Source organism: Moschus berezovskii, chromosome 7 (assembly GCF_049115385.1).
Source record: "Moschus berezovskii isolate FMDL1 chromosome 7, NW_MosBer_1.0, whole genome shotgun sequence".
Classification (NCBI taxonomy): domain Eukaryota; kingdom Metazoa; phylum Chordata; class Mammalia; order Artiodactyla; family Moschidae; genus Moschus; species Moschus berezovskii.
The window spans coordinates 5,379,017-5,394,259 of NC_142466.1; the positions used below are offsets into that span (position 1 = coordinate 5,379,017).

Below are 15,243 nucleotides of genomic sequence, written 5' to 3' on the forward strand. Positions count from 1 at the left end.
AGGTGGAAAATAATGTAGGAAAAATGGGAAAGCCTAATGAAGAAAGTAAAAAAAGTCTCCTTTCTTCACATGTATAGTTAACAATAGTTAATATTTTCTTCTGTATCCATTTTTCCTATACATATGCTTATATCACCATTAACAACAACAGTTAGAACAAATCAGAATAATTCTGTTATTGTGTATTTATGCTCACTTTTTAGAACTCACATATAATTAACATACACATATATATTTTTAGTTTAAATTGTGTTTACTTATAAATCATCTATTTTATAAGAAACTTATATCCAGAATATATTTAAAACTTTATTCAACAATAAAAAGACATATAACTCAACTAAAAAAGTAGGCAAAAGATTTTGAATACATATTTCTTCAAGGAAAATATACAAATGACCAATAAGCGCATGAGAAGATGGCTAACATCATTAGCCATCAAGGAAATCAAACACACCCGCCAAGCTGTAGTAAAAAAAATAACCACCACCTAGGATATGGAGAAATGGCAACCCTCATACATGCTGGTGGGAATGTAAAATGGGGTAGCTACTGTGGAAAGGAGCCTGGTGCTTCCTCAGAGTGTCCAACACAGGGTTCCCAGCAAATCTGTTTCTAGGTATATAGCCAAGAGAATTGAAAACACATATCTGTACAGAAACTCTTAACAAATTTTTATTCATATAGCCAAAAAGTCAAAGCAAAATAGAAACAGCCTGCTGCTGCTGCTGCTGCTAAGTCACGTCAGTCATGTCCGACTCTGTGCGACCCCATAGACAGCAGCCCACCAGGCTCCTCCATCCCTGAGATTCTCCAGGCAAGAACACTGGAGTGGGTTGCCATTTCCTTCTCCAATGCAGGGAAGTGAAAGTGAAGTCACTCAGTCACCTATCTGCCTATTAACTGATGAAATAGATCAGCAAACATGACATGTCTGTACAATGCAATGTACAGATATTTTTTTGGCAATAAAAAACAAGGAAGCCCTGATACATGCTACAACATCGGTGAACTTGAAAACGTTATGCTGAGTGAAAGAAGCTAGATCATATATAGTATGATTCCATGTGTGTGAAATGCTCTGAGTAAATCAATACGGATAGACAGGAAGTAGATTACTGACTGGGTGGTGGGGTAGGTTGTGGGAATGGGACTCCTAATGGGGTACCATGTTTCTTTGAAGAGTGATGAGGTCTTCTAAAGTTGATCGTGATAATAATTGCCCAACTCTGTATCAATACTATACTGTGCCTAGTTGCTCAGTTGTGTCCGACTCTTTGCAACCCCATGGATTGTAGCCCATCGGGTTCCTCTGCCCATGGGGATTCTCCAGGCAAGAATACTGGAGTGGGTTGCTGTGCCCTCCTCCAGGGGTTCTTCCCAACCCAGGGATCAAACCCAGGTCTCCCACATTGCAGGCAGATTCTTTTCCATATGAGCCACCAGGGAAGCCCATATCAATACTGAAACCATTGAATTGAATTGTGCACTTGTAATGGCTGGGTTTTATGGTATTTTTGATTCTACCTCAGTAAAGCTGTTTTCGAAATACATTAATTGGCGGAGTGAGGGGGGATGGCTAGATTTTGGGGGTTGGTAGATACAAACTTTTACATATAGAATGAATGGACAACAAAGCCCTACTGTATAGCACAGTGTATTCAGCATCCTGGGAAAAGAATATAAGAATGTATAGTATGTATAACTGAGTCACTTTGCTATATAGTACAAGTTAATACAACATTGTAAATCAACTGTATTTCAATTAAAAAATACATACATGGGCTTCCCTGGTGGCTCAACAGTAAGGACTCTGTCTGCAGTCCAGGAGACATGGGTTCTATCCTGAGTTGTGAAGATCTCCTAGAGAAGGAAATGGCAACCAACTTCAGTATTCTTGCCTGAGAAGTCCCATGGACAGAGGAGCCTGGGGGGCTACAGTCCATGGGGTTGCAAAAGTCAACATGACTTAGCAGCTAAACCACCACCACCATAGATTCCAATTTCTTAAATTGCGTTTGATTGGAGAGTAATAGAATAGTGTTAATGTCAGCAGCACTGGTTTGGGAACCAGAAGTTCTGGCTCTCTTTCATTAGCTAATTGTGTGATTTGAAGCAAGATAATCATTTATGAAGTGTGAAGATTATTTACAATAATTTTTAGAATTTTTTTCTGGATTTTATAGTTTCAATAGATGGCAAACTAGCTTTAAAAACTTGATGTTTAAAACTTAAAAGTTTCATGCATTTCATAGCTGCTGTTAAGATTAAGAGGCTTAGAAATCATTGCTAGCTGACTTTGGCTGCTCATTGGAATAACCATGGGAGCTTTTTAAAACATACCTGTGTCTGGGCCCAGAGAGTCTGATTTAATTGATATGAAGTGAGTTCCAGCATCTCTTTTCTCTCCTCTCCCTTTCTCTGTTGCATACATGATTTTAATGTGCAGCCAAAGTTGAGAGCCACTTAACTTTCCAAGTGAACATATTCTCTGTTGACAGCATCAAAAATCAAATTTTTCTTTTTTTCATTTTTTTTCCTAGTCGTGGATAATGTTACATAGCTCTTGGTGGATTGTAGGGGGAAAGCATATGAAAACAGTAGGGAGACCTGTAATAGAAAATATTATGCTAGTATTTAATCTTAGTTATATTAAGTTGTGCCTGCTTACAGTGATTTCTTATGACAGATTTAGGTATAAATTATTGGTTAAATAGGTTTAGCTTTCAGCACTGCCTAAGTTTCCATTGTCAAGGTTTCATGACTTTCCTCAACTATTTTATTCTATAGCTTTAATGGAACATAACATTTCTTATTATTTATATAATGTCTATATTGCAAAATGTGTTCATTTTCACAGGTCATAGGATTTGGATCTGTTAAAATTGCAGCTTTCATAGCTATGGTAGGAATTCTGTCTATTGTGGCTCAGGTGAGTGTTATTTTACCCATCCACCCCACTTTTTTTTTTTAACATTTTTAATCTGCAATAACTATAGATTCACAGGAAGCTGCAAAGAAATGTTCTTGAAGATCTCTTGTACCCCTACATCAGTTCCACTCCTTCCCTGCCATGATAGCATGTTATATAGCTATGAACAATATCATACCCACTGTATCCACTGATGTAGATACAGATCATAGAATTATTCTCTTTTTGTTGATATCTGGAGGTTGTGATTTAGGAGGAATTTAATATAAATTGTTTAAAATTAATTATTTAATTGAAGGATAATTGCTTTACAGAATTTTGTTGTTTTCTCTCAAACTTCAACATGAATCAGCCATAGGTATACATATGTTCCCTCCCTCTTAAACCTCACTCCCATCTCCCTCCCCATCCCACCCCTCCAGTTGATGCAGAGACCCTGTTTGATTTCCCTGAGACATACAGCAAATTCCCATTGGCTGTCTGTGTTACATATCGTAATGTAAGTTTCCATGTTACTCTCTCCCTACATTTCACCCTCTGCAGCCCTCTCCCGGTGTCCGTAAGTCTGTTCTCTGTGTCTGTTTCTTCTTCGCTGCCCACTAAATAAGTTCTTTGGTGCCGTCTTTCTAGATTCTGTATATATGCGTTGGTGTAAATATTTATCTTTCTCATTCTGACTTACCTCACTCTGTATAGTAGGCTCTGCTGCTGCTGCTAAGTTGCTTCATTCGTGTCTGACTCTGTGCAACCCCGTCCATGGGATTCGCCAGGCGAGAACACTGGAGTGGGTTGCCATTGCCTTCTCCGATAATAGGCTCTAGGTTCATCCATCTCATTAGAACTGACTCAAATACATTCCTTTTAATGGCTGAGTAATATTTCATTATGTATATGTACCATAACTTCTTTATCCATTCCTTTGTCAATGAACATCTAGGTTGTTTCCATGTTCTAGCTATTGTAAATAGTGCTGCAGTGAACATTGGGGTACATGGGTTTTTTTGTTTTTTTTTCAGTTTTCGTTTCCTCAAGGTATATGCCCAAGAGTGGGATTGCTGAATCATATGGTGGTTTTATTCTTAGTTTTTTATTCCTACCATCTTCCATCGTGGCTATGTCACTTTACATGAACATCAACAGTGCAAGAAGGTTCCCTTTTCTCCACACCCTCTCCAGCATTTATTGTTAGACTTTTCGATGATGGCCATTCTGACCTGTGTGAGGTGATATCTTATTGTAGTTTTGATTTGCATTTCTCTAAAAATGAGTGATACTGAGAATCTTTTAATATGCTTGTTAACCATCAATGCGTCTTCTTTAGAGAAATGTCTATTTAGGTCTTTCCCCCACGTTTTGATTGGGTTGTTTGTTTTTCTGGTATTGAGTTGTATGAGCTGCTTGTATCTTTTAGAAATTAATCCTTTGTCAGTTGTTTCATTTGCTGTTATTTTCTCACATTCTGAATTTTGTCTTTTTACCTTGTTTATCGTTTCCTTTCCTGTACAAAAGCTTTTAAGTTTAATCAGGTCCCACTTGTTTACTTTTCCTTTTATTTCCATTACCCTAGGAGGTGGGTCATCATAGAGGATCTTGCTTTGATTTATGTTCTCGAGTGTTCTGCCTATGTTTTCCTCTAAGAGTTTTATAGTTTCTGGTGTTACATTTAGGTCTTTAATCCATTTAGAGTTTACCTTTGTGTATGGTGTTATTTCAGTTCACTTCAGTCGATTGGTCATGTCCGACTCTTTGCAGCCCCATGAACTGCAGCACGCCAGGCCTCCCTGTCCATCACCAACTCCCAGAGTCTACCCAAACCCATGTCCATTGAGTCGGTGATGCCATCCAACCATCTCATCCTTTGTTGTCCCCTTCTCCTCCTGCCCTCTATCTTTCCCGGCATCAGGGTCTTTTCAAATGAGTCAGCCCTTCACATCAGGTGGCCAAAGTATTGGAGTTTCAGCTTAAACATCAGTCCTTCCAATGAACACCCAGGCCTGATCTCCTTTAGGATGGACTGGTTGGATCTCCTTGCTGTCCAAGGGACTCTCAAGAGTCTTCTCCAACACCACAGTTCAAAAGCATCAATTTTTCAGTGCTCAGCTTTCTTTATAGTCCAACTCTCACATCCATACATGACCACTGGAAAAATCATAACCTTGACTAGACGGACCTTGTTTGGCAAAGTAATATCTCTGCTTTTTAATATGCTATCTAAGTTGGTCATAACTTTCCTTCCAAGGAGTAAGCGTCTTTTAATTTCATGGCTGCAGTCACCATCTACAGTGATTTTGGAGCCCCCCAAAATAAAGTCTAACACTATTTCCACTGTTTCCCCATCTATTTGCCATGAAGTGATGGGACTGGATGCCATTAGAAAGTGTTATAATTTCATTCTTTTACATGTAGCTGTCCAGTTTTCCCAGCACCACTTATTGAAGAGGCCGTCTTTGCCTCATTGTATATTCTTGCCTCCATTGTCAAACATAAAGTACCCATAGGTGCATGGGTTTATTTCTGGGCTTTCTATCTTCTTCCATTGGTCTATCTTTCTGTTTTGGTGCCAATACTATACTGTCTTGATGACTGAAGCTTTGTAGTATAATCTGAAGTCGGGAATATGGATTCCTCCAGCTCCATTTTTCTTTCTCAAGACTGCTTTAGCTATTAAGGGTCTTTTGTGTTTCCACATGAATTGTGAAATTTTTTGTTCTAGTTCTGTGAAAAGTATCATTGGTAATTTGATAGGGATCACATTGAATCTGTAGATTGCATTTTCACAGTATTTATTCGGTTTATCCAGGAACATAGACTATCTCTCCATCTGTTTATGTCATCTTTGATTTCTTTCATCCGTGTCTTATAGTTTTCTGCGTACAGTTCTTTTGTCTCCTTAGGTAGGTTTATTCCTAGATATTTTATTCTTTTTGTTACAATGATGAATGGGATAGATCCCTTTATTTCTCTTTCTTATTTTTCATTGTTAGTATATACAGATACAAGTGATTTCTGTGTATTGATTTTGTTTCCTGCAACTTTGCTAAATGCACTGTTTAGCTATAGTAATTTTCTGATAGTATCTTTATGGTTTTCTATGTGTACTGTTGTGTCATCTGCAAACAGTGAGAGCTTTACTTCTTCTTTTCCAATCTGGGTTTCTTTTATTTCTTTTTTTTCTCTGATTGCTATCAGTTCAGTTCAGTCGCTCAGTCGTGTCCGACTCCCATACCTAAGGCTTAAAAATTATGAATAATAGTGGTGAGAGTGGACACCCTTTTCTGTTCCTAATATTACGGGAATGCTTTCAGTTTTTCACCATTGAGAATCATGTTTGCTGTGGGCTTATCATATATAGCCTTTAATATATTGAAGTAGGTTCCTTCTATGCCCATTTTTTGAACAGCTTTAATCATAAATAGGTGCTGAATTTTGTCAAAGACTTTCTGCATCTATTGAGATGATCATATGGTTTTTATCTTTCAATTTGTTAATATGGTGTATCATATTGATTGATTTGCATATATTGAAGAATCCTTGCATCCCTGGAATAAACCCAACTTGATCCTGGTGTATGAGCTTTTTGATGTGTTGCTGAGTTCTGTTCGGTAAAATTTTGTTGATGACTTTTGCATCTGTGTTCATCAGTGATGTTGGCCTATAGTTCTCTTTTCTGTGTTTGTCTTTGTCTGGTTTTGGTATCAGGGTGATGGTGGCCTTGAAGAATGAATTTGGAAGTGCTCCTTCCTCTGCAACTTTTTGAACAAGTTTTAGAAGGATAGGCATTAGCTTTTCTCTAACATTAGCTGGAATTCACCTGTGAGGCCATCTGGTCCTGGGCTTTTGTTTTTTGGGAGATTTTTTTATCATAGTTTCGATTTCAGTGCTTGTAATTGGGTTGTTCATAATTTCTTTCTTTCTGGTTCATTCTTGGAAGATGGAACTGTTCTAAGAGTCTGTCCATTTCTTCCAGGTTGTCCATTTTATTGCCATATGTTTGTTCATAATAGTCTCTTACAGTCCTTTGTATTTCTGCATTGTCTGTTTTAACCTCTCCTTTTTCATTTCTAATTTTGTTGATTTGATTCTTCTCTCTTGTTCTTGATGAATCTGGCTAAAGGTTTATCAACTTTATCTTCTCAAAGAACCAGCTTTAAGTTTTATTAATCATTATTATAATTTCTTTCATTTCTTTTTCATTTACTTCTGCTCTGATCATTATTATTTCTTTCCTTCTGCTACTTTTGGGGGATTTTTTGTTGTTGTTCTTGTTCCAGTTGTTTTAGGTATAACGTTAGGTTGTCTATACGATGTTTTTGTTTCTTGAGGTAGGATTGTGTTGCTATAAACTTCCTCTTAGAACTGCTTTAGCTGTATCCCACAGGTTTTGAGTGGTTGTGTTTTCATTGTCATTTGTTTCTATGAATGTTTTCATTTCCGTTTTTATTTCTTCAGTAACCTGTTGCTTATTTAGAAATTATTGTTTAATCTCCATGTGTTTGTGTTTTTTACAGTATTTTTCTTGTAATTGAAATCTGATCTCATAGCATTGTGATTGGAGAAGACACTTGATATGATTTCAGTTTTCTTAAATTTACTAAGGTTTGATTTGTGACCCGAGATGTGGTCTATCCTGGAGAATGTTTTGTGTGCACTTGATCAGAAGGTGTATTCTTCTGCATTTGGATGGAAGGTCCTGAAGATATCAATGAGGTCCATCTTGTCTAATGTATCATTTAAGACTTGTGTTTCCTTATTAATTTTCTGTTTTGATGATCTGTCCATTGGTGTGAGTGGGGTGTTAAAGTCTCCTACTATTATTGTGTTACTTTCAATTTCTCCTTTTATGTTTGTTGTGTTTGTATTGAGCTGTTCCTATGTTGGGTGCATAGATATTTACAATTGCTATGTCTTCCTCTTGATCTATCTGTAGTGTCCTTTCTTACCTCTTGTAATATTCTTTAAGGACTGCTTTGTCTTATATAGGGGCTTCCCTGGTGGCTCAGAGGGTAAAGTGTCTGCCTGCAATGTGGGAGACCCGGGCTCGATCCCTGGGTTGGGAAGATCCCCTGGAGAAGGAAATGGCAGCCCACTCCGTTCCTCTTGCCTGGACAATCCCATGGACGGAGGACCCTAGAAGGCCCCAGTCCATGGGGTTGCAGAGTCAGATATGACTGAGCGACTTCACTTTCACTTTGTCTTATATAAGGATTGCTACTCCAGCTTTCTTTTGTTTTACATTTGTGTGGAATATATTTTCCATCCTCTCACTTTAAGTCTGTATGTGTCTTTAGGTCTGAAGTGGGTTTCATATAGACAACATATATTCGGTCTTGTTTTTATATCCGTTCAGCCAGTCTGTGTCTTTTGGTTGGAGTATTTAATCCATTTACTTTTAAAGTAATTGTGGATATATAGGTTCCTATTGCCATTTTCTTAATTGTTTTGGGTTTGTTTTTGTGGATCCTTTTCTTCTATTTCCTATATGTTTAATATATGTTGTAAAGCTGGTTTGGTGGTACTTAATTCTGTTAACTTTTACTTGTCTGAAAGGCTTTTGATTTCTCCATCAATTCTGAATGAGATCCTTGCCAGATAGAGTGATCTTGGTTGTAGATTTTTCCTTCTTAGTACTTTAAATGTATCCTGCCATTCTCTTCTGGCCTGCAGAGTTTCTGCTGAAAGATCAGCTGTTGAAACCTATGGGGTTTCCCTTGTATGTTACTTGTTGCTTTTCCCTTGCTGCTTTTAATATTCTTTCCTTGTGTTTAATCATTTTTAGTTTGATTAGTATGTGTCTAGGTGTGTTTCTCCTTGGTTTATCCTGTATAGGACTCTTAGCACCTCTTCTTGAATTTGATTATTTCCTTTTCCATGTTGAGGAAATTTTCCAAATTTTCTCATCCCATTTATTTTTCTCTTCTGGGACTCCTATAATTTGAATGTTTGTGCGTTTGATATTGTCCCAGAAGTTTCTGAGACTATCCTCACTTCTTTTCATTCTTTTTACTTTATTCTGCTCTTCGGAAGTCATTTCCACCATTTTATCTACCACACTGATCCATTCTTCTACGTCAGATATTCTACTAATGATTCTTTCTAAAGTGTTTTTAATTTCAGGAATTGTGTAGTTTGTCTCTGTATGTTTATTCTTTAATTCTTCTAGGTCTTTGTTAATTGATTCTTGCATTTTCTCCATTGTGTTTTCAAGGTTTTTGATCATCGTTACTATCATTATTCTGAATTCTTTTTCAGATAGGTTGCCTATTTCCTCTTCATTCATTTGGACTTCTGGGTTTCTAGTTTGTTCCTTCATTTGTGCAGTATTTCTCTGCCTTTTCATTTTTTTTTTAACTTACTGTGTTTGAGGTCGCCTTCTCCCAGGCTTCAAGGTTGAATTCTTTCTTCCTGTCGGTTTCTGCTCACCTAAAGTTGGTCCAGTGGTTTCTTTAAGCTGAGATTTGTGCTAAGTTTTTTTTTTTTTTTTCCTATGGGCAAGGCTGAGTGAGGTGGTAATCCTGTCTGCTGATGATTGGGTTTGTATCGTTTTGTTTATTGTTTGGATCAGGTGTCCTACACAGTATGCTACTGGTTTTTGGGTGATGTTGGTTCTTGTATTCAAGTGGTTTCCTTTGTGGGAGTTCTCACTATTTGATATTCCCTAGGGTTAGGAGTTCTCTGGTAATCTAAGGTCTTGGGGTCAGTGCTCCTGCTCCGAAGACACAGGACTCAATCTCTAGCCAGGAACAGAGATTCCATAGGTGGTTTTTTATGGCGCTAAATGGTATTAAATACCAAAAATGATAAACCAAAGATGAACCCCACACAAATGCCAGTTACAAAATCAAGCAAAGATTAATTAACATAATGGAATATACATATATACATATACACACATAAGCAAAATCAAAAACATTCCAGTAGAAATAAAGTATAATAGATTGACCTGGTGAACAAAGGAAACCAAAAATTATATCTACCAGTTAAGAACAAAACTAACTAGAGCACAAACTGGACAACAAAACCAAAGCAAGATACCAACTGGGGAATAAAGCAGTGAGAACAAATCTAACAAATATGGTAAGATAAAGAAAGGAAAGAAAGAATAGAAATGTAGAATTAAATAGAGGTAGATAAAAAAGATTTATATATATATTAAAGATTAAGTTCAAGGGGAAAAGAACAGTAGGAAAGGCAAACAAAGGAATTAATGTAGAAAAGATAATAGGTTTAACAAATTTTTAAACTAAAATTGCAAAAAGAGGAAAAAAAGAAAAAAGAAACCAACACAAAACTGCAAAGGGCCAGTGCAGACCCAGAGGTTTATAACAGCAATAAAAAAGTGTGATTAAGTGTGATTGGGAAAAAAACGCAAAAACTTAATTAAATTTCATAGTGTAGTAAAATTGACAACTGCAATAGAGGGAGGGAAAAAGGGGAGGAGGGATAAAATCCAAAAGAAACTACAGAGCTAATCAAAATATAGGAATCATAAATGTCTTCATTGAGTATCTGCTGTCAGAGTCCTTTCCCTCACTGGGAGTCACAGTTCACCTCACCTCTCTAAGATACCCTCAACATTGCTCTTTTCTCTGAACCTGCTGTGGGGCAGCTCAGACTCTCATTTGGTCCTACTCCTGTGTGTTCTTGCCTCAAATGTTCACAGCTGTCAGAACTGGTGCGTTTTCTTTTGTGGGAGCTCTCAATGACCTTTTCTATATTCCATAGGCATAGAATCTGCCTAGTTGATCATGTGGATTTAATCTGCAGCTTATACAGCTGGTGGGAAGGTTTTGGGTCTTCTGCCTTAGCCACACTTCCCCCTGGATTTCAATTGTGGTTTTATTAGCACTACCACATGTGGGTCTTCCACTGGGGTTTGCTCCTGAGGCTGCCCTGGAGGACGTGGGTTTGCCCTTGTGAGGACCAGGTGGAGGTGGTACAGCTGCTTGGGTCTTAGGGGCTCTGGCATCACCAAGTATTCGGGGAGCTGGTGTGTAGGGCAGCAGGAATATAGTGCTCTAGAAGGGTATGACAACCAGTATAGGCTAATACACTCCAGTATTCTCACTTGGAGAACCCCCCTCACAGAGAAGCCTGGCATCCCACAGTCCACAGGGTCAAAAAGAGTTGGACACAACCAAAGCAATCCCATGTTCATAGATGCAAGACTTTTTCCTGTGGCAGCTCTGCCCATTGAGGGTTGAGCATGAAGGTGGCTCATCTGCTTAGGTCCTACGGTCCTTGGCAGCGCCAAGTGTTCAAGGACATGGACTGCCTCAGTCACAGGAGTTATGGCCCTATCAGAGTCTTTTTTCAAGCCTCTGGTAGTTGGTGATCAGAAGACCTCTTTAGATATTCTTTCTCTGTGGCTCCATCCATTCATTCACTTAGAGGACTCCCTTGCCTAGGGTCCTCTATTGTTCTACACGTCAGGCACATAGAGGGGCCCCCTGGGTGGGGTCCTACTCTGTATTTCGGCGCATCAGTCACTTAAAGGAGCACACTAGATGGGGTCCTACTCTGTAGTTCAGTGCATCAGGCACTTGATGGGCCAGCCTCTCTATTGTTCTGTGCCGATGCTGGTGTGTGGGGAGAGAGGGCTATGGTGATGGCTCCACCCTCTCGGTGTAGCTCAGCAGTATCGCCTTGCATCCATGGCTGCCTGGCTTTCCTCCACAGGCATTGACTCCTCCCTCACAGCCCCTCAACCTGCATCTCTGCTGTCAACAGCAGCCCTCGCCCTGGGATTGCTCCACAATCCCTAAACTCCAGCTTCCAGGTGCTGCACCTTCCAGGGGGACCTGCGTCCCTGTCTGGGCTATGTATGGCTGCGGCAAAGAAAGTCTGATACTCATTCCGTTTAGGCTGCCACACGTCAGCTGCTTCACTCTCAGCCTTAAGTATTTCTCCTCTGACCCAGCCAATTGCCCTGATGTGGGGATCGGACCCCTGCTTCAGTTCCCAACCTGCCAAGGACAGGTCCAGTCCTACTAACACTCCTGTTTTTCCCCCTGGTTCCTTCGTCCTGAGTTTTGTGTGGTTCTATATATTCTTTTCCATTGGTCAGGTACTCCTGTCTGCTCTCAGCTGTTGTTCCTGTATGCACTTCTGTGTCTGAAGGTATATTCCTGATGTATCCGTGGAGAGAGGTATACTCCATATCCACCTACTCCTCCACCATCTTGTTCCTTTCGGAATTTAATATAAATTTTTAGTGCTTCTTAGAATATGTGTGGTTACCCCTAATGCATATGTTCGGCACATAAAAATTTGCTTTTACAGCCATCAGTCAGTCTTTCTCCACTATTCTGAAATTAACCAGAAGAATGTTTCAATATTATTTTAATACTGAAAAATAAAGTGAAAAACAAGTGAAAATTTGTAAATATTACAATTTTTGCTATCCACAAAACTGAAGAAATGTGGTAAGTCAGTACATTAGGATTATATGTAATTACTTCATGGCAATTAGAGGGGGAAAAGGTGGAAGTAATGAGAGATTTCCTCTTCCTGGGCTCTAAAATCACTGCAGATGGTGACTGCAGCCATGAACTCAGAAGACATTTGCTTCTTGGCAGTAAAGCGGTTACAAACCTAGACAGTGTGTTGTAAAGCAGAGACCTCACCCTGCTGCTGACAAAGGTCCATATAGTCAAGGCTATGGTCTTCCCAGTGATCACATACAGTTGTGAGAGCTAGACTGTAAAGAAGACAGAGCACCAAATAACTGATGCTTTCGGACTGGTGCAGGAAAAGACTCCTGAGAGTCCCTTGGACAGCAAGGAAATCAAACCAGTCAATCTTAAGGGAAATCAACCCTGAATCCTCTTCGGAAGGACTGGTGCTGAAGCTGAAACTCCAGTATTTGGTTATCTGATGTGAACAGCAGACTCATTGGAAAAAGCCCCTCATGCTGGGAAAGATTGAGGGCAGAACTTAAAGAGGGCGTCAGAGGATGGCTGGCTGGATGGCATCACCGATGAAATGGACATGAACTTGGGCAAAATTCAGGAGATGGTGAGGGACAGGGAGGCTGGTATGCTGCAGTCCATGAGGTTGCAGAGAGTTTGACGTGATTAGGCAACTGAAAAACAACAATTAAACGTTTCCCCATCTTTTATAAATACAGGACCACAAAAAGCAGGGCATATGTGCTTTGAGTTAATTCATTGATATGCTTAGGTTCAGTTCAGTTCAGTTCAGTCGCTCAGTCGTGTCCGACTCTCCGCGACCCCATGAATCACAGCACGCCAGGCCTCCCTGTCCATCACCAACTCCTGGAGTACACTCAAACTCATGTCCATCGAGTCGGTGATGCCATCCAGCCATCGCATTCTCTGTCGTCCCCTTCTCCTCCCGCCCCCAACCTTTCCCAACATCAGAGTCTTTTCCAGTGAGTCAATTCGTTGCATGAGGTGGCCAAAGTATTGCAGTTTCAGCTTTAGCATCAGTCCTTCCAATGAACATCCAGGATTGATCTCCTTTAGAATGGACTGGTTGGATCTCCTTGCAGTCCAAGGGACTCTCAAGAGTCTTCTCCAACACCACAGTTCAAAAGCATCAATTCTTTGGCGATCAGCCTTCTTCACAGTCCAACTCTCACATCCATACATGACCACGGGAAAAACCATTGCCTTGACTAGACGGACCTTGGTTGGCAAAGTAATGTCTCTGCTTTTTAATAGACTATCAAGGTTGGTCATAACTTTCCTTCCAAGGAGTAAGCGTCTTTTAATTTCATGGCTGCAATCAGCATCTGCAGTGATTTTGGAGCCCAAAAAAATAAAGTCTGACACTGTTTCCACTGTTTTTCCATCTATTTCCCATGAAGTGATGGGACCAGATGCCATGATCTTTGTTTTCTGAATGTTGAGCTTCAAGCCAACCTTTTCACTCTCCTCTTTCACTTTCATCAAGAGGCTTTTGAGTTCCTCTTCACTTTCTGCCATAAGGGTAGTGTCATCTGCATATCTGAGGTTATTGATATTTCTCCCAGCAATCTTGATTCCAGCTTGTGCTTCTCCCAGCCCAGCGTTCCTCTTGATGTACTCTGCATATAAGTTAAATAAGCAAGGTGACAATATACAACCTTGACATACTCCTTTTCCTATTTGGAACCAGTCTGTTGTTCCATGTCCAGTTCTAACAGTTGCTTCCTGACCTGCATACAGGTTTCTCAAGAGGCAGGTCAGGTGGTCTGGGATTCCCATCTCTTTCAGAATGTTCCACAGTTTATTGTGATCGACACAGTCAAAGGCTTTGGCATAGTCAATGAAGCAGAAATAGATGTTTTTCTGAAACTCTCTTGCTTTCTCCATGATCCAGCAGATGTTGGCAATTTGATCTCTGGTGCCTCTGCCTTTTCTAAAATCTGCTTGAACATCTGGGAGTTCACGGTTTACATACTGCTGAAGCCTGGCTTGGAGAATTTTGAGCATGACTTTACTAGCGTGTGAGATGAGTGCAATTGTGCGGTAGTTTGAGCATTCTTTGGCATTGCCTTTCTTTGGGATTGGAATGAAGACTGACCTTTTCCAGTCCTGTGGCCACTGCTGAGTTTTCCAAATTTGCTGGCATATTGAGTGCAGCACTTTCACAGCATCATCCTACATTCACTATATTGTATGGGACTGCAGAGAGGCTGTTTCCCTGAAATAGCTATGTTGTTCAGTTGTTAAGTCATGTCCAACTTTTTGTGACCCCGTGGACTACAGCATGCAAGCTCCTCTGACCTCCACTATTTCCCAGAGTTTGATCACATTCATGTCCATTGAGTCAGTGATGCTGTCTAATCATCTCATCCTCTTCAGCCCCCTTTTCCTTTTGCCTTCAACCTTCCCAGCATCTGGATCTTTTCCAGTGAGTTGGCTCTTCCCATCAGGTGCCCAAACTATTGGAGCTTCAACCTCAGCATCGGTCCTTCCAGTGAGTATCCAGGGTTGATTTCCTTTAGGATTGACTGGTTTGATCTCCTTGCAGTCCAAGGGACTCTGAAGAGTTTTCTCCAGCACCAAATTTGAAAGCATCGATTCTTTAGTACCCAGCCTTTATGACACAACTTACATCCGTATGCAACTACAGAAAAACCATAGCATTGACTATACAGACCTTTCCTTCCAAAGTGATGTCTCTGCCTTTTAATATGCTGTCTAGGTTTGTCATAGCTTTCCTTCCAAGGAGCAAGTGTTTTAATTTCATGGCTACAGTCACTGTCCGCAGTGATTTTGGAGCCCAAGAAAATAAAATCTGTCACTATTTCCACTTTTTCCCCTTTTATTTGCTGTGAAGTGATGGGACTGGATGGCTTGATCTTA

The 15,243-nt window shown here is 39.9% G+C and overlaps 1 protein-coding gene across 1 annotated transcript in view; it reads left to right on the forward strand.

The window, feature by feature from the left end:
• Positions 1–15,243, forward strand: part of SLC71A2 (solute carrier family 71 member 2) — a 142,223-nt gene that overhangs the window by 117,682 nt on the left and 9,298 nt on the right. The window contains 1 exon segment of the mRNA XM_055427984.2: positions 2,861–2,932. Coding sequence (XP_055283959.2) covers positions 2,861–2,932 — 72 coding nt within the window.